This window comes from Pseudonaja textilis, chromosome 12 (assembly GCF_049901715.1).
Source record: "Pseudonaja textilis isolate UNSWEBS1 chromosome 12, rPseTex1.2, whole genome shotgun sequence".
In the NCBI taxonomy this organism is placed as follows: Eukaryota; Metazoa; Chordata; class Lepidosauria; order Squamata; family Elapidae; genus Pseudonaja; species Pseudonaja textilis.
The window spans coordinates 2,124,793-2,143,223 of NC_142001.1; the positions used below are offsets into that span (position 1 = coordinate 2,124,793).

At 41.2% G+C, this 18,431-nt stretch overlaps 1 protein-coding gene across 7 annotated transcripts in view; it reads left to right on the forward strand.

Moving 5' to 3' along the window:
• ARHGEF9 (Cdc42 guanine nucleotide exchange factor 9) overlaps positions 1-11,554 on the forward strand; it is a 263,763-nt gene extending 252,209 nt beyond the window's left edge. For 5 of the 7 annotated variants that reach the window (XM_087940854.1, XM_087940858.1, XM_087940856.1 and 2 more), the window contains one exon: positions 6,036-6,293. In XM_087940854.1, the coding sequence (XP_087796980.1) occupies positions 6,036-6,217 (182 nt within the window). In that variant the 3' untranslated portion in view covers positions 6,218-6,293. Of the gene's footprint in view, positions 1-6,035 lie in introns of all 7 variants that reach the window. The other 2 variants (XM_087940852.1, XM_087940853.1) reach the window with 1 other exon arrangement.
• The last annotated feature ends 6,877 nt before the right edge of the window (positions 11,555-18,431 follow it).

Consider the following 18,431-nt stretch of genomic DNA (forward strand, 5'->3'; position numbering starts at 1 on the left):
TACCCATCAGCCATACACCATCTAATTGTCTTTCTGTCTTTGTCTCTCTAGGTGGTTGGGCTAGCAAATTGGGACTACATTATGTCTGGTCTGGTCAACAATTAATCAAATTGTGCCATAACTTGGCTACTCTTGTGGCTATGATACGGTTTCCTGCTGCTTTGAATCAGTTGGAGCTTAGGAAAAAGGGTGGATAAATGGATCAGGCCAAATGGCACCAAGATGTTTCATCATTTTTTGATTTGGGGAGTGGAAGTTGAAAGGGAATATTGGTACCTTAAGGTCTCCAGGTATTTACTTTACCTCTTAAGCCCCATGAAACCTTCCAGTTCTGGATTGCAGGCTTCAAAATACCACAGAAATCTTCTTATGGCCGTCAAGCGAACACATTTCTGCAGTGGTGTAAGATTAAAAAAATAGATTAAGAAGACACAAAAGCATCTCATGTATGAGAAGACAGTTCATATTCAGATTTTGCCTAATGTAATTTAAATGGCCCAACACAATTCAAGTTGCCAGTTGACTTCCAATCAGTTTTCTACAATACACTGCTCTCCAGACATAATGGACAACGATCCTCTTGATCTTTGTAAATCTTGCAAATGATAGGCTAGCTGAGATTGATGGGAGGTAGAGTTCTTGTCTTCTCAAGGGCATCAGATAAGTAAGGCTGTTTTACACCTTCATCCAGAGAAATATTGAGTACTTAATTGCATTTATCTGCTTAATTTAGCAATTGCTCTCTGATTATCTCAATCTCTCTGTGGACCCCTTGGAAAATGGTGGTGTCTTATTGAACTGAGCTTCTTTGAATATAAATTAATTGATTCTTATCGCCACCATTTCCCCATCCCTTCTCTATGCAGCCTTGGCTGTCTTTGCAGAATTGGGAATTGCTTTCAGAAAAAAAGCCATTCTTGCCTTTTCAATTTCGGTGAATTCAGTGGCATAAAGTCAAGTAGCTTTTTTTGGAATTGAATCATGAATATGGAAGTGATTAAAGACAAATCAAATATATGATGATGAGCAAAGATCAGCGTATCAAAGAAAATAAAGCCAGAAAGAAGAAATTAATTAATCACATTAGTCCAGACTGGCCAATTTATCGTATTTGCACTAACTGTTGATGTGTTTTCATTGCAGCCATAAAAAATTGGTAGCTTAGGAATGTCTGCACTATTCTGTCCACCTTCAGAGACTTCATAGCAGTGGTATATAGGTGGTCTCCAACTTACAACAGTTCATTTAGTGACTGTTCAAAGTTACAGCAGCATTGAAAATAGGGATTTTTCACATTTACGGCCATTTCTACATCCCCATGGTCAGGGGATCAAAATTTTCAGACACTTGGCAACTGACTCACATTTATGACGGTTGCAGAGTCCTGGAGGTCACATCTTCTTTTACGATCTTCTGACAAGTGAAGTCAATGAGGAAGCCCGACTCACTCAACAACAGCATTACTAACTTAACACCTACAGTGATTCACTGAACCACTGTGGCAAGAAAAGTCATAAAATGGAGGAAACTCACTTAACAAATGTCTCATTTAGCAACAAAAACTTTGGGTTTGTGGTCATAAGTTGAGGACTACCTATATATACAATCTCCATAGCAGATCCCCATAAAAATTGCAATGGAACAAGAAATGCTTCCTCTTCTATAGAGTTGCATGGGCAGGCAGATTCTGTAACTGAATTTTGGGGAAATCTCTGTTTCATAGAATCATAGCTTGGAGGGAACTGTTGAGGTCTTTTAGTCCAACCCTCTGCCCAAGGCAGGAGCCCTCATACCTCCCCGGACATGTGTTGTCTGATGTCGGGGCAGCCTCAGCTCTGGGAGGCAAGCGCTTTCTTCATTGATTAATTGTTCTCATGGTCAAGAAATTGTTTACCAACCAGAGTGGTGCAGCCGCACAAGAGCTTCACTTTACAGGCCCCAACCCTGCACTCTCTCAAAGGAGAAAGATCTGTCATTCTACGTCAGGCTTTCTCCACATTGGAAGCCTGCAGCTGTACATAAATAACACAAATATAAAAATAATAACATTAATTAATTAATTAAAACCTAAATAAGTTAAAAAGAAAATATAAACAAACAAAAACCTCAAAGGGCAGACTTGATGGAAGGATGGGTCTTTTTCTGTGGTCAATTTTCTATGTTTCCATAAAATCCTGCCCAAAGCTGAGAATAAGTCTTGATCTAGCTCATGGGCAAACAATGAAATTACAAAGAAGCTGAGAGCAGCCCTGCCACCTCACCCAGCTCAGTCCACAATTCTGTTAATTTGCACCCTTGTCTGCAAAAACCTCTAAATTAAAAATACAGCAGCGTTTGAACTTAAGCTCCAGCAAGGCCTTTGTTCCTGTGGGATTTGTTTTCCTACCGGTAATTTTCCATTTCATCCCTTAAAAGAATTCTTCACAAAGATTCCTTTTGCCTCCTGGAGAAGGAAACATTTTCCCCCTGTTTGTTTGGTTTCTGGTGTCACAGTTCTGGAGGCAAGAAAGAACAAAGAAAAAAAAAAGCGAGATTAACGGGTAGAGAAGAAGGGTGGGAGGTGATCCAACCTGAAAGCCTCATTTTCTACTTTTGTTTCAGGAGAAAAGAGACCTCCTCTCTCTGCAGCATTCAGAGGGAGATGAGCAATTGACAATTACAGTCGGCAGAAATGCTTAGCTCTTTGTGCTTCAAACGTGGCATAAGTGTGAAACGTGGCATAAGCTGTTGGCTTCAAACGTGGCATAAATCGAGTGACATTAAAGAAGGGGCACAAATGCTAGGAATACATTAGATCAGGGGTGTCCAACCTTGGCAACAGAATTCTGGGAGTTGAAGTCCACAAGTCTTAAAGTTGCCAAGGTTGGACACCCCTGGGTTAGATGAAAGGCTAAACCAACCCAGCACGACAACCAACAAGGTGCCCTCAGTGAAGTCAGGATCTTCCCCACTGCATTCAGGCATTTCAAGTAGGAGTGGGGGATGATGGCCCTTTAATGAACTTGTGGACTTCAACCAGGATGGCTCAGGAATTCTGGGAATTGAAGCCCCAAAGTCAAAAAAAGGACCATCGTTCCCCTCCCCTGGTTTAAAGCGTTTATACAGCTGCCCATCTTCTAACCAACTCTGAGCGAGTCCCAATCCAAAGTTAAAAGAATGTATAAAATCAGCTTAAAGGTATAAAATGAAAGCAAGTTAAATATTAGGAGGAAAAAACCCCAAAGACCTGGAGAAACTTCTTGGGTGAGAAGCGAAATGTTTTCAAGGGGAAAAATACAAAGTTCCAACTGACTTTTGGAGAAGAACCTTTGGGACATTTGGTGTCAAGTCAACCTTTTAATGTGCAATTATCCAAACTTATCCCAGCACTTGCGGGGAAACCAGGTCTTCAAACAGAAGGCTTAGGAGGGTGGAGATCTGCCAAGGTTCCGGCTGCAGAAGGTCCTAGAGGCTGCCACAGAAAAGGCACACTTCCTAGATCCCATCAGATTGCAATATTTAGGGGAAGGGTGCTCACCCTGTCTGATCTGGTAGGATGGATAGATTCAGTGCATTAGATAATATATGGAATGTGCCACCACCGGAAGTAGTGGCCAACGTCTTGGGTGGCTTTCATAGGGATTAGAACATTTCCCAGGGATTAAGATTTATTAGTGGCAACTTTTCAAGCTGGCTATGTATGATCTGCATAATGGCGGCAGAAAGTCTATCAATGCAGTCGACATTTTGTTTTCCAAATGTGTCTGGCAAACTACTCTAGGGACATAATGGAAAACTTACGGAGGTTTGGGGTTGTTGTTTTTTAGCCTAATTCAACAGGATATTTTTAACCTATTGCAAGAAGTTGGACTTGATGACCTCTGAGGTCCCAGCCCAAGGATTCTATGTTCTATTTATTTACACAAATGACAAAAATCTTTAAACTTTAAAAAAGAAGAGACAACTCCAAACAAATTAAAAATACAAACTAAAAGAGAAGAGCTGGAAGAAGATGGAGGGGGGAAATCGACCTTATATTTTATATTTATCAACTATCAGTCATCTATTAACGAATACATTAATGTTTACAGAACAAAATATTGTAAAATATCACAAATTCTCTGCCATAGTAACACATACCATCATATTACTTGATTAGTAAAAATAGTGTATTTTCCAAAATAGAAAAATGACAGGTATATGACAACCGTTCCTTAACACCTTGAATTGATCCCTTTCCCAATATGATCCTTTTAGCCACATCCCATGTTCAATACAACCATAATTTCTGACACAATAAAATTCCAAAGCTTTGGAATTAATACACTTTAACACAATCTTTAACATTTAAAGATTTTCCCATACTGTAAATCTGTGGGGTCCTTGGAGCTCTCTAAACTTGGTTGTTTTTCAGACATTTCATTACCCAACCGGGCAACAACACTAGAAGGAAGTGAAGCTTATATTTTGTTTGCATACTTAAACAATAGCCTAATCAAGAAACCATCAGGACCACTCCCACAAACACCGGCAGGGCAAGCCACTCATATATCAACACAGAGGAAACCCCACTTCGTTCTAGCACTGATGATGTCACCTAGTTGGGTAATGAAACGTCTGCAAAAAAAAAAAAAAAGGTCAAAGAGCCCGAAGGGCCGCAGAGTTCAACCCTGAGTTACCAATGTTTTCTTCTAGCGGTACAGGTTATTTATGCATCTGTTTATACTCATTTCATGGGAACATGGCTCCCTTTGGTGCTATAGCATGAGTGGTTTTATGAGGTTTATCCCTTCCCCATAACTGCGCTTGGTGTGTCTGTTTTCATAGCAGATTGACTTGGCTGCTTTCTCTCATTTTGTTCAACCTCTTCTATTATTGTCCACGCTTTCTGGTTCTTCATTTAGTCCTGGCAGGACCACAGCTCAGGGAGCACAGAGTTGACATGAAACAATGTCAGTTCAATCTCAGGCCCTCAAAAGCTTTCCCAAGGTTCCTTCGACACTCATTGCTATTGGTTAATGATCTGTTTTTCTATAAGGCAGCTAATGAAGGTTATAATTCAGCAGGAAACCCTCAGAACCCTTCTGGCTTTTGCTTGCACAACGGTGCCCTGATTTCTTGAACATAGCAGACATTTCTGAGAGCCAAAATGAAAGTACACCTGAGTCGTGTGCTTGGGGCCACCGTGCCAGAAATCCATGGGACCAGAAACCAAGAGGTCAAAGTGGTCAGGACAAAAACAAGTTTGGATTCAATTTCAACTTATAATAATTGGTATTTGCAAATGTTTTCATTGATAGAGAGAGAGTTCTTGTCCTATAAGAGTTCCTTTAGTGACCATTCAAAGCTACAATGACACTGAAAAAAGTGACATGACTATTTTCACACTTATGACCATTGCTGCATCCCGATGGTCGCAAAAAGCTTGGCAACTGGTTCACATTTACGACTGTTGCAGTATTCTGAGGTCATGTGGTCACCTTTTGTGACCTGACAAGAAAAATCAACGGGGTAGCCAGATTCACTTAATAACCATGTTACTAACTTAACCACTGCAGTGATACACTTAACAACTGTGGCAAGAAAGTTTGTAAAATGGGACAAAACTCACTTAAGAAATGTCTTGCTAAGCAACAGAATTTTGGACATTATGATGTGATCATAAGTTGAGGACTACCTGTATTTCATAGTTGCTTGACTAATTCCCCAGCTTGGTCACATTAGACCGGCAACTTTTGGAGGGGCCGTGAGTCATCATCAAGATTTAGTGGGAGGTTGGGGTCCAAAAATGGGCTTTGAGTCTGGCAGGGACATCTTGGTTGGGTTGGCATTTCTTTGCAAAAGCAACACTCAGGTTCAGGGAAACGTTGTGGCTTCTTCAAGGAACTGCCAACCGGAAGAGAGAAAGTAACGGTGCCAGGTCCGACTGCACCCCTTAATGTCCACTTTGGGGAGATTGAGAAGGGTGAATGTGTGCTTCCATTTAATCCTTGCATTAAGATGGACTTCTTTTTCTCCTCCTCCTCCCTCTCCTTTCTTCTCCACCTCCCATCCAGGTGTCGGCTACTCCCGATCCGTTCCTCCGACATACCCACCACCCCAGGAGCCACTAAATCAGGGACAATACTTGGTAACTGACGGCATAGCCCAACCGCAGGTCTATGAGTTCACTGAACCGAAGCGTAGCCAGTCACCCTTCTGGCAAAACTTCAGCAGGTTAACGCCATTCAAAAAATAATATATAGAGTGAGGGGGAGAGTTTTAAAATAAAGTTTAAAAAAAATTAAAAAATGAATAAAAATATATTTATAGATGGACCTTTTTTGGAGAAGCACTGTTGAAACTTAACATTATATATATATATGAATGATATTTCATATATATATAGATATATAGATATATGAATGAAATTTTGAAGGACCAAAAACATTTTTGTTATACTTGTTTTGGGGGAAAAATAGTATCTGCTGCATTATTTTAGGAAGCACCAAGTGTTTTGAATCATGTAACTTTATTTTGGCATCCTTGGAAATGTTGTTAAAATTTGTTCTTGAAATTGTTTTGCTACAGAAATGGTGTTCCAGAATGATTCCTATTTGCCTTGTGCTCTGCCTTTGACAGGTTCCATCCAGGGCCAGTGAGGTGCATATTTGTTTTGAGATTTCATTTACAAAAACGGTCTTCTAAAAGCACCTGGGTGCAGGGAGAGGTGTTTAAACCCCTTCCTCTCCTATATCCCTTCCTCCTCTCCAAGCACCCTGGATGGAGCCTGTCAGAGACCCAGGGAGAGAAGGATCAAATTCTCACTTGTTCCTCTGGAAAGAGCTTGGCTGGAGCAACTACCTCGCCAGCAATGAATGTTCCGGATTGGCTCGATTTGGTTGTTTGGAATGAGCTGCAGTTTGTGCCCCATATTCTTTGGTTCTGATCCAAAGCTCCTTTGTACTGTGCAACTGATACTTGTGTAGCTTTGAATGCGGTTGGTAGAAGAACACCATCTCTGCAGTTCTTCGGCTCTGCAAATTCTGCGAAAAACCGGGATTGCAGCTCAGAAGCACCCAGGCAACTGTATCAGAGTGCGGGTGGGAAGAGATATTATATGAATTTTATTATGCAAGAAAGTTTGCCTTTGGCTGCTGCTGATGCAGCCTTTTAATTGCAATCACCTCCCCTTCTTCTGTGGGACTCCTCCATTTCCCAATCAAGCCAATTAAGTTATCCCCATTTCAGTTACACATTCTTTGGGGATTTGATCCATTTCTTTCCCCTTTTTTGGTAGAGCTCATTGCAAAAGCTTAGATCTTTTCCTGCATAGTTTCAAAAAAAATGTATGGAAGTCCACATATGCCAGCTTAAGTGCCAAATGGATTCTCAGAATTCTGGTCCGTTGGCCCATTTCAGTGCTCCTAAGATTGTGGCCAACATCCAAGCACACCACAGGCCAGCAATAACGAGTTCATAGTCTGGGGATCACTGGCTCCATCATCTCAAACCTTGTCCTTTCCAGAAAGGCATGCAGTATTATTACGGAAGAAGGTTTAATGTTATGCAGCCGAACAAAGCCAACCCCTTTTTTCAAAGGATGCATTTCACAAGCATCCTTTGGATCACAAAATGTCAGGAACTGGTAGGCAGAGAAGATTGAGGGGGTCGAAATGGGACAACTTGCCACAGCCAACTCCTCAGGCCAAGTCGTTGCAGGACAACTCAACAATTCAATTTAATTATTTGAAATAATTTAAAAAAACATTTTATTTTTTGTCATTTGCATTTTATTTTGTCCCTCTTTTGGCATCCTTTCATTCACGTTTTATTTTGTCCTTCTTTTTGTATCCTTTCTTGGATGATTCTGTTCGACTATTTCTTCGATACTAGTGTAACTCTTGTCCCATGGCGAGTTGTCGTAGCCAGTGCTCAACAAACAGACAACACTGCCAAGAAATCCCTAATCTTGAGAGTTTTGCCTCTTAACTCACCTGCTGTGGCCCACATGGATAAAATTACCCAAATATAAACCCACCCATTCCAGGACTCTTAGATCCTAAAATATATGTCGGGGGAGGAGTTGCCCGCAGTCCCTTTTTTTGTGCCCTGTTAGAATGTACTTTATTTTTTTTTAGAAAATCTATTTATGCATAGAATCATAGGGCTGGAAGGGATGTTGGACGTTTTCTAGTCCAGCCCCCTCCTGCAGGAGCCTTACACCATCCTTATACCAGTCAAATGGTTCTCCAGTCTATTTTTGAGAAGCTCCAGTGATTTCCCAAGGATCCAGTAGCATCGTATTGCCCCAATTATATTGCACTATCTCAGAATAACAGAGTTGGAAGGGACCTTGGAGGTCTTCTAGTCCAACCCCCTGCTCAAGCAGGAGACTCTATATCATTCCAGACCAACACCTGTCCAGTCTCTTCTTAAAAACCTCCCATGATGGAGAACCCAAACCTTCTGAAGGTAAACCCTTCCACTGGTTAATTTTTCTCATTGTTAGGAAATATCTTCTTAGTTCTAGGTTGTTTCCATCCATTGGTTCTTGCCTGGCCTTCTGATGTTTAATCTCCATTAAACACATTTAATTAGACAGGGAGCATCAGGTTACTCCCTGCTTCGAGACCCCCTGAGCCCCACTGGTAGAATTTGTGGTGTGATTTCTCGTGGTTTTCCAGGGAAAGGAGGGGATCGCCACACACAAAGGGACACTTTATGTCCCTTTTGCTTCATTCTCTTGCTGCCTCCTGCATCCTGGCCACTGAAAATGTGGTTTGTGTGAATTAAAACACCCCCCAGAAGTTCCCTAAATATGAATCAAAACAAGTCGTCCAAATTTTTAAATGATCTAAGGTGGAATTTGCCTTTTATGTCCCTTTTGTAAGCTAACATGGATGATGAGATGCCAGTCGTATTATTTTGGAGTTTGTTCCTTGGTTGCTGTCAGCTAAGAAAATATTCCATCATACATTTTAGCTTCCAAAATGTTACTAGGGGAAACAGAATGAGAAGGAAGATGCTCAGAGGTTGCATTAAGGAAAGCTCTTGTCTCCTTTGCTTAGCTTGAATTGACTTTGTTAACGGAAACCCTTTGAAGAATGAAAGCAAAGTCACCGCACTTCTTTTCATTCCTGAATGGTTACGGTTCCTTTTGTGGATATTCAGGCGCAGCAGGAAAACCTGGCTGCCTCTTTAAACAAGAGGAATTCCCTGGTTCCTGCTGATTTCGTGTTTATGCCAACAACAGCAAAATTTTGGACAGATTTCTCAGCCAGATAAATGATAAAGGGGCAAACGTTTTATGTCCTGCTTTTAGAAAACACACAAGGCAGACCCACACTGAGTTTTCCACAACTCCATTTTTATGAGTTCCCTTTGCTTTATCCATTGACCTGTTGAGATGGGAAGACGCTTTAAGAATGGAATAGCCTCCATTACTGTAAATAGTAACAATAACGGAGTTGGAAAGGACTTTAGAGGTCCAACCCCTGCTCTTGCAGGAGATCTATACTATTTCTGATGGCTGTCCAATCTCTTCTTAAAAGCCTCCACTGTTGGGGTACCCACAATTTCCAAAGGCAATTTGTTCCCCTGGTTAATTGTCCTCACTGTCAAGAATTTTCTCCTTAGTTCTAAGTTGCTTCTCTCCTTGGTTACTTTCCATCCTTTGATTCCTGTCCTGCCTTCTGAGTGCTTTGGAGAATAGGTTGACCTCCCTCTTCCTTGTAGCAGCCCTTCCAAGTATTGGACGACTGCTATCTCATCACCCCTACTCTTTCTTTTCACGAGACTAGACATGTCTCAGTCCCAATCCAGTTCTTCATATGATTTAGCTTCAGGCCCCTAATCTCTTTTGTCACTCTTCTCTGCACTCTTTCCAACTTCTTTGTTGTATTGGGGTGACCAGAACTGGATGCAGTGTTCCAAGTGTGGTCTTACCAAGGCTTCCTAGAGCGGCACTGGTAACCATGCTACAAACAGAAAAAAAGAGAGACAGAGAGGGAAGGAGAGAAAAGAAGAAGCAGAAGAGGGAAAATGCCAGGGAATTGGAAACAATGCCATGGACGTCTTGGCTTTCTTACCTCTTTGCTTGTTTGTTTATTTGGGGGGGAGAACCAAGAATGTTAGTTAAGCCTTTTCATTTGCTGTTTTATGCCTCAGAGAGTGCGTTTTTTTTTTATTATTATTATTTTTTATTTATCAGAAGATGCTTCCTAAAAAATTCAACCCTAGGGGAAAAACAAGGAAACCACCATCGTTCACCTCCTTAGTTCCATCATAAATCAAGACAAACATGGTCTGACCGGCAGCTTCTTTGTAAACTTGCAGCGAAGGGGAAGTGAATGACAAGGGAGGGGAAAGGGCCGGACTGACACATGGGCAAGGTAAGAGAGATGCTGGCATTTGTTCCTGAGCAAAAGGGTCCATGCGCTCCCCTCCCCGAACTCATCTGGTAGGAACACACCTCCTTCCCTCACAAGGTGCTATGAGAACCGATGCTTAATTCCCCATAAATCCCAATGATGGGTTGGAGTCCTCCATGACCCAGCATTCTGGACCAGGAGACCTGTTGGGACCAGAAGCGACTTGTTTCCTTGAAGGCCTACATCTGATTGGACTTGGGGAGGGGACAACGGAGGGGAGAGAGAGAGAGAGAGAGAGAGAGAGAGATACTCGGGCAGGTTGATTGAACATTGACTTCTGTGCCAAGCCCAAAGGAAGCTGAAGGCATCTGTTGAAGAAGGACGTTGGCTGTGCCTGAGATACCTCAGTCTAAGCAGAAAGAAAGAATTTTGACACTTTAAATACAGGGATGTGACCCTCCATCTGTAGACTGATGAAATGTTTTCCCTTGACTGCAGATACCAAGATTTTCTTTTCGAGATCTCCACTTCCCCGTTCTCTGAAAATTTAAGGCAAACAAAAACAAAAAGCAAGAATCCAAAACTAGGTGCATCTAACAGTTGTAAATAGACAATAAATAGAGGAGAGAGAGAAAAAAACAAAACAAAGAGAAAAACCATATATTTGAAATTTGTTTCAGTTTTTGGATGGACAGTAGCTGTCCTTTTCAGTGTTATTGATAGTACACTTGTGATCCTTTGGGATTCTGATTTTGTTCTCTTTTGATGCTTACTTTTTCATCGCGGCTACATTTCAGGGAACATGTATATTTAGTAGCTATTGTAAGTTCTGCATGGCACCACCAGGCTCTTTTCTTTTTCCTGGAGAAGAATAAAGAATGAGCTTTTGGGGACATAACAGTCGTTGCACTTGGAATGGAGGAACGTATGCCAGGGAATGCGAGCGGGGGAGGGGAGGAAATGCTTCATTTGGGGCTGGACATTTTCTACAGGGGAGGCTCTACCTGTCCAAGCAAAGGATTTCGGTAACCCAGCTAATTCTCAGTTGCCAGTTCTATTCTTTTCTTTTTATTGGATTGTTTGACCCTGTCAAACAAATGTCGGAATTGTGTGCATTAAAAAAAAAAACAAATCAAAACAGTGTTTTAAAAAAAAGTGTTGTAAAGACACTGAGCCTTATGAAAAAATATTTATGGAGTTAAATAAAAAGACCTGAAAAGACATCTCAAGCGTTTCTTCCTAAAATTAGTACAGTGGCCGAGACGTGTGCGTCTTTATGAATTGGATGGAGGCTAAAGGGTGGGGCTGAATTTTCTGGGTTGAATCATTTCAGAGGGCAGGGATGAAATGATGTTTGTGCTTTTATATGTATATTGCATTGATGCAATGCAGGGAGTCCTCGACGAAACGTTTCATTTAGTGACCATCCGAAGTTACAACAGCACTGAAAAAGTGACTTACGACCATTTTTCACATTTACAACTGTTGCAACATCCCCATGGCCATGTGATCAACATGCAGAGCTTTGGCAACTGACTCATATTTATGACGGTTGCAGTGCCCCGGGGGTCATCTGATCCCCTTTTGTGACCTTCTGACAAACAAAGTCAATGGCGAAGCCAGATTCACTTAATATCTGGAATGATTCACTTAACAACTGTGACAAGAAAGGTCATAAAATGGGGCAAAACTCAATAAATGTCTCATTTAGCAATAGAAATGTTGGGTTCAGATGTGGTTGTAAGTCAAGAACTACTCATATAGTTGCATTGATGCAACGTCTATCCATCCCTCTTGGGCTGGACCCCCATTGAGATGATATATTCAAACAGGAGTTCTTAACTCTGGCAATTTTAAGATGTGGAAACTTCAGTTCAGGGCTGGCTGAGGCATTCTGGGAATCGAAGTCCATACATCTTAAAGTTGCCAAAACCCTGCACTGATGGCTGGAAAATGAATGTTAGGTTGCTACCCTTTGGGTGGGAGATCCAAGCAGAGTCCTGCTGTCAGGGTTCCAGCGATTGCCCTAATTAAATCATGAGCCTCGGGCCAAGCTTCAAAAGAAGTAAAAAAGATTTATTAGAAGCAACATGTCGGCATTAACCTAAATGAAGCCAACTCTGGCATACGTAATTTACAATCGCCTGTGACCCTGTTTCCCCCCCACCTTGTGCATATCATAAATCCGATTCTCCAATAAAGCACGCTCACAGGATGGGTGTCATCAATCACGTTCTCCAATTAAGAATTTTCGTGGGCAGAATATCCGGTAGCCTAAGTACAATCTTTGTAAGATAAGCATGGAATGTACTTCTGGTTGTAAACTGCTGTAAACTTCAGCGTCCCTCCCTCCTCCCCGCTTTATGGTGACTCTTAAAACAGGCATAGGAATGTTTTAGGACTGAAACCTGGTTTGCTATGAACATTGCCAGATTTTTTTTTTATGAGTGTTTCCCTTTTGAGTGGGCCACTTTTGCCTGGCTTTGGTGCTATATCTGCTGCCTACCTTCTCTTCCTTTCCTCTTTTCACCTTTTATACTCTGCACATCATTTCTCTTTATCGCTCTTTGGGATCAAAAATGGGGGTTATTTCTGAAGGCATCATGATGATATTTATGAGATTGTCACATTGCTGTGAAGAAAAATGAGTGTCTCAGCCAACGGGGAGATTAAATGAGATGGGGTGGCCTTGATGTCAAGGAAAGAGAAGCAGCAGGCACCCCGAAAGACAGCAAAAAGGGAAAGCTGTTGCAAAACACAGATCATCACAAATGTCGACCGAAATCCATTTCTGTATCGTTTGGTTGCAGCAGGGATACAAAATTGGAGGCTGGTGTGAAGATTAGAATGTATTGATTTAGCTAAAACATTCACAGCCCATTATCAGCTTGAAAACTGCCAGAGAGGCTCAAGGAACAATAACAAGACAATCCCTGTCCTCAGGTTCATACTCTTAAAAACAATTCAACGGTATCCTCTTTTTTTGAAAGAAAAAAATATTGCCAGCACGCTTTTCAGATGCATTTTTGCAAAGGATGGACATGCATGTCGACTTCTACATCAGCAAAGGTGGGTTCCTCAATAGTCTAGCTGCTTTGAAGTCTATCGCCCAGATGAGTTTCCTCCACTACTCTGCATAAACATTGTAGACTGCGTCCTTCTGTACTAGGGTTCAAGTCTCCATTCAACCATGGAAATCCTTGAGTGACTGAGGACCAGCTTTGGTTCTCTGTATCTCATCAATAGTTGTGGATTAATTAGGAATCCACAACTATTGCAAGTTCCTGATTTATAACTGAATAAAGATTGATTGGTCTATTGAATGGAAAGATCTCATTGCTGCCTTGAGTTCTCCAAAATAGGCAGGGTATTTGTGAAATGCAGGCGGCCTGGTGGCCTAGCCGTTACGATGTTGGGCTTGTGAACCAGGAGATCGATAGGTTCGAGACCCAAATACCACATAACAGGGTGAGCTCCCCTCCTTGCTCCAGCTTCTGCCTACCTAGCAATTCAAAAGCATGCAAATGAGAGTAGACATACTTTGGCTGGAAGGTGTTCTGTGCACCTCAGCCTATAGTCATGCTGGCCACGTGACTACAGACACATCTTTGGACAATGCTGGCTTCCTCAGCTAGGAAAGAGAGATGAACACCACCCCAAGAGTTGGGCACAACTGGGCAGGGGAAACATTTACCTTTTTTATTTGTAAAATAACACCAGAACCTGAGTCAAACTCCTTTTTATACAATGATCATTCTAAATCAGTGTTTCTCAACCTTGGCAACTTTTAAGATGTGTGAACTTCCAACTCCCAGCAAAGCCGGCTGGGGAATTCTGGGAACTGAAGCTCACACATCTTAAAAGTTGCCAAGGTTGAGGGTTCTAGATGGTCTGAGCCTCTGCAGCTGGTAATCCATGGCATGGCAGGGGTGAAGATGCTATCTGGATTTCTAAACCAACCCAAATAATGTGAAATCTGACAAAGGAACTGATGGAGCCTAAATCATTGCATCTCAAGAAAGCCTGTCTTAATCAAGTCCTCATTACAACATTCCTTGCAAGGGAACTGCTGCAGGTAATCCTTGACTTACAACAGTTCCTTTAGTGACTGCTCAAAGTTACAACTGAAAAAAGAGACTTATGGTGGTTTTTCATGCTTAGACCATTGCAGCATCCTCGTGGTCATGTGATCAACCTCCAGAGGCTTGGCAGCTGATTCATATTTATGATGGTTGTTGTGTCCCAGGGTCAATGTGATCCTCTTTTGTGACCTTCTGATAAGCAAAGTCAATGGAGAAGCCAGATTCATTTAACAACTGGGTTACTAACTTAACTGCAATGATTCACTTAACAACTGTGGCAAGAAAGGTCATAACATGGGGCAAAACCCATTTAACAAATGTCTCCCTTAGCAACATAAATTTTGGGCTTCATTGTGGTCATAAGTTGAGGACCACCTGTACTGGGCTAGAGAGTGGAATAAATTATTAGAACTTTATGTTAGGCCAAAGCCAAGTTCCCATCCACAGAGGAGATTCGGTTTCCTGCTCCCCCCCCCCCGGATTTTTCTGCTGACTGGAATTTTTTTGTCAGTGGGGATGGCAAGGTGGTTTAGTTCAGTAACTTCTCCTGCCTAAAAGGCTTATGGATTTCTTTCACAGCCTCCTGTTTGATGTCTCCTTGGCATTAAGTTGTGCTTATAAAAGTTGATCTTTGAATCCCAAGGATTCTGCTTGTTTCAATCAAAGTAATCGGAATAGCCCTCAGCAAATTTACATTAGAGATTGCATGCAATTGTATTTATGACAACAAGAAGTAACAAGCAAGAATCCAATAGCCTCTTTTCCAACAAACACATTTTATTAAACAGCAAAAGTTATTGCTACTATAAACAGAGTTCAGCTCCTACAGTGTCAATAGTGGGAAATCTTAAAACTCTGAACTGAGCACTGAGGCCTTGGGCAGAATTAAGTGCAATAGGCTATTTCTTTATTTACTTCAGATCTTTCATTAGGTCACTCACAAAACGTGTGGGTTACAAGTCATTAAATATTTAAATGGAGTTTTTAAAACTTCATCCAATAGTGCTTTGAAGAACCACACTAAAAAGACATTGCCGTTTTTAAAGAGTTCACTGATTGCTGATTTCGGAAAACCAGAATGTAACCCAATGAGAATGACATTATGTGAAACGATAAGATACAAATGCAGATATATCCAACCTCAAATAAATTCCAATCTAAAATTAAGGCATTTGGAAAATTAATTTGCAAGTTTCTTGAGGTTACATGTCCTACTGTTATATGCTACTTGTCATCTGCAGCAAATATATGCTGTCCTATCTCTGCACCAAGATCACAGGAATTTCTTAGTTGTGATAATTTGGTCCTTCATAAGATAACTTTTATTATCATTTTATTTTACTGTGAGCACACTGGCCCACATTAAGGATGAAATTATGTTGTCTGCTCTTCAAGAGAAAGTATATATCTACTCAAACACACATATACACATGCTGTATACATGCATAAATATATATCTGCACCCATACACCCATATACACGCATCACGATCAATTTTGAATATGTAGTGGAAAGAGGAAACTCAAGGTTGATGCTATGTGGAACAAAACTGTGACTGAATGTAGATGGTCTGCTTCGGATACCACAAAGCCCCCTCCTCCCAGAAGGTAACAAGGAAAATAGGCCATGAAGAGGATGCGCAGAGCCCCAGACAATCCTGCAGACTCTGCTCAAGCATCGCTTACCTGCTATTTCCTGGATACGCGGAAGTGAACTACCAATGATCTTTTCTGCTGTCCTCACCACTATCTGCACTGCCTTTCTGCCTGAAGCAGTAATAGATCCACACTAGACAGTAATGCCATACGACAGGATGTTCTCGGTCGTTCCTCTATAGCAGGGATGTCAAACTCGCAGCCTGCAGGCTGGAAGTGTCATATGCTGGCCACGCCCACGCCCAGTTTAACGGAGGAAAAAAGTTGCAACCCATCACCTGACGATGCAAGTTTGACACCCCTGCTCTATAGAAAGTGGTAAGGACAGGAAGCAAGACTGAAGGTAGGAAGAAAGGAAAAAAGACTTCATGACTGAAGTGTGAAAGGGCTGTTGTGTGGATGATCTTCCTCCCTTTCACCTTTTCCACATCTATTTATTCCTCTTTTCATGATGGTCCCAGGGTTCTCCATGAATTTATCCAGGTGGAACTGATCCTGTTCCTGTTCTCAGTCTTTAGGGAGGTCCTGAGAGCATGATCATTATAGGAGTCCACAATTTACAGTCATTCATTTAACGCAGCTGAAAAAAGGTAAGGTAATTCTCAGTCCATTTTATGACCATTTAAAGTTACAACAACATTGCAAAAGGGGAGTTATGACTATTTTCCACACTTCCACACTCCATGGTCATGTGATTAAAATTCTGCCACTTGGCAACTGGTTCATGTTTATGATGGTTACACTGTCCCAGGGACCTGTGATCACCTTTTGCAACTTTCTGACAAGCTAAGATTCACTTAGCAACCGTGTCACTATAACAACTACAGTAATTCATTTAACAACGATAGCAGGAAAGGTCCTAAAATGAGTCAATTCACTTAAATGTCTCGCTTAGCAACAAAAAATTTCAACTCTGTTGGCATTTATAAGTCAAGGACTACCTGCATTTATGAATGGTCTTCACACGTATGACCATCACAACATCCCTTTAGTCATGTGCTTCAAATTTGGGCATTTGACAATCAACATATAGTTGCAACAGCTGCAGCATCCCAGGATTACATTTGCAACCACCTCAGTAAGCTTTTCACAAGCAAACTCAATGGTGGGAGCTGGATTTACTTAATGGCCATGGCCAAAAGGTCATAAAATTAGTCATGACTCAGTTAATGACTGCATGAGTCCCGATTGTGATCATAAGTTCAGGACTGCCTGTAATGAAACATCAGTTAATCATCCTCATAATTTATAAATCAGTTTGGTTAAGTATAAAAGGACTTGTTATTAGTAATTCATATTAATAGATGCTGTTTTCTTTAGCAATACATTACTGTTAATATTTTAAGAAAACTCATGCTAGAAGAGACAAGAAAGAAAGAAAATCTATTACATAAGATTACAAGAATAAGTACCTGTATGCAAAGATAAAATTAATTAAGCCTTCCAATTATTTATTTTTCATATTTAGGAACCACCCTTCTCTCTGCATAGAGTGACTTTTATCTCAATTTCCAGACTTCCCTAGGCTGTCAGATAATGTCAGGCACTTCTCAAGAATATTTGGCAGGTCTTTCAGACCTTTGGGACCATGAAGTGGGCAGAGAAGATTATCAGTAGAGGGGGTTAGTGAAAAAAAAATCAAGGTGGCTATTCCAGTTGCATAATCGACAGCCTCATCCCTTTCTACATGCATATGATGGCAATAGATACAGTATATATATATATATAAGAGGTTTGCATATAATTTGTGTATAATAACTTTCTATGTGAACAGGGCTTCAATTGCATAGTGGCACACACACACATACACGCACACCATGTGATGTCAACCATGGCTACTGATTAAATCACAAATGCCAGTTTTCCCCAACCAGAAGTTCTCCCACTCTGCTGTGTTTCATCTGAATTCCTTTTCAACATCACTTGGCAGGGAATTATCCAAATAAAAGGAGACCACTGGGCTGGGATAGCTGATCAAGATTTATTTGAAGAAGGGTAGCTTTGTCTCCCATCTGTGAAAATGATCAGATCTCTTTCTGTCTTGCTTCTCTGGGCTACCAGCTTGGACAATGATGTTCCATTACTTTCAGATACATTTTAGCACTCTTCTTTTTTTAATATATATATAAAAAAGCTACAGCATGTGAAGCTGCCTTGCTTGCACTTCTGGGTAACCTTTGGAGAGACTGTGTTCAGGAGAATGCCACCCTCCTGGACTTCCTTGATCTTTCGCAGCTTTTTGCATTACGGTATCTTTCTAGTCCAGCTCCATGGGATTGCAGTGAAGACACCGTGATTCTGCTTCCTAGGGGGCTGGTTCCAGGCATCAGTGGGAAAAGAGATTCCCACACATTCTTCACTTT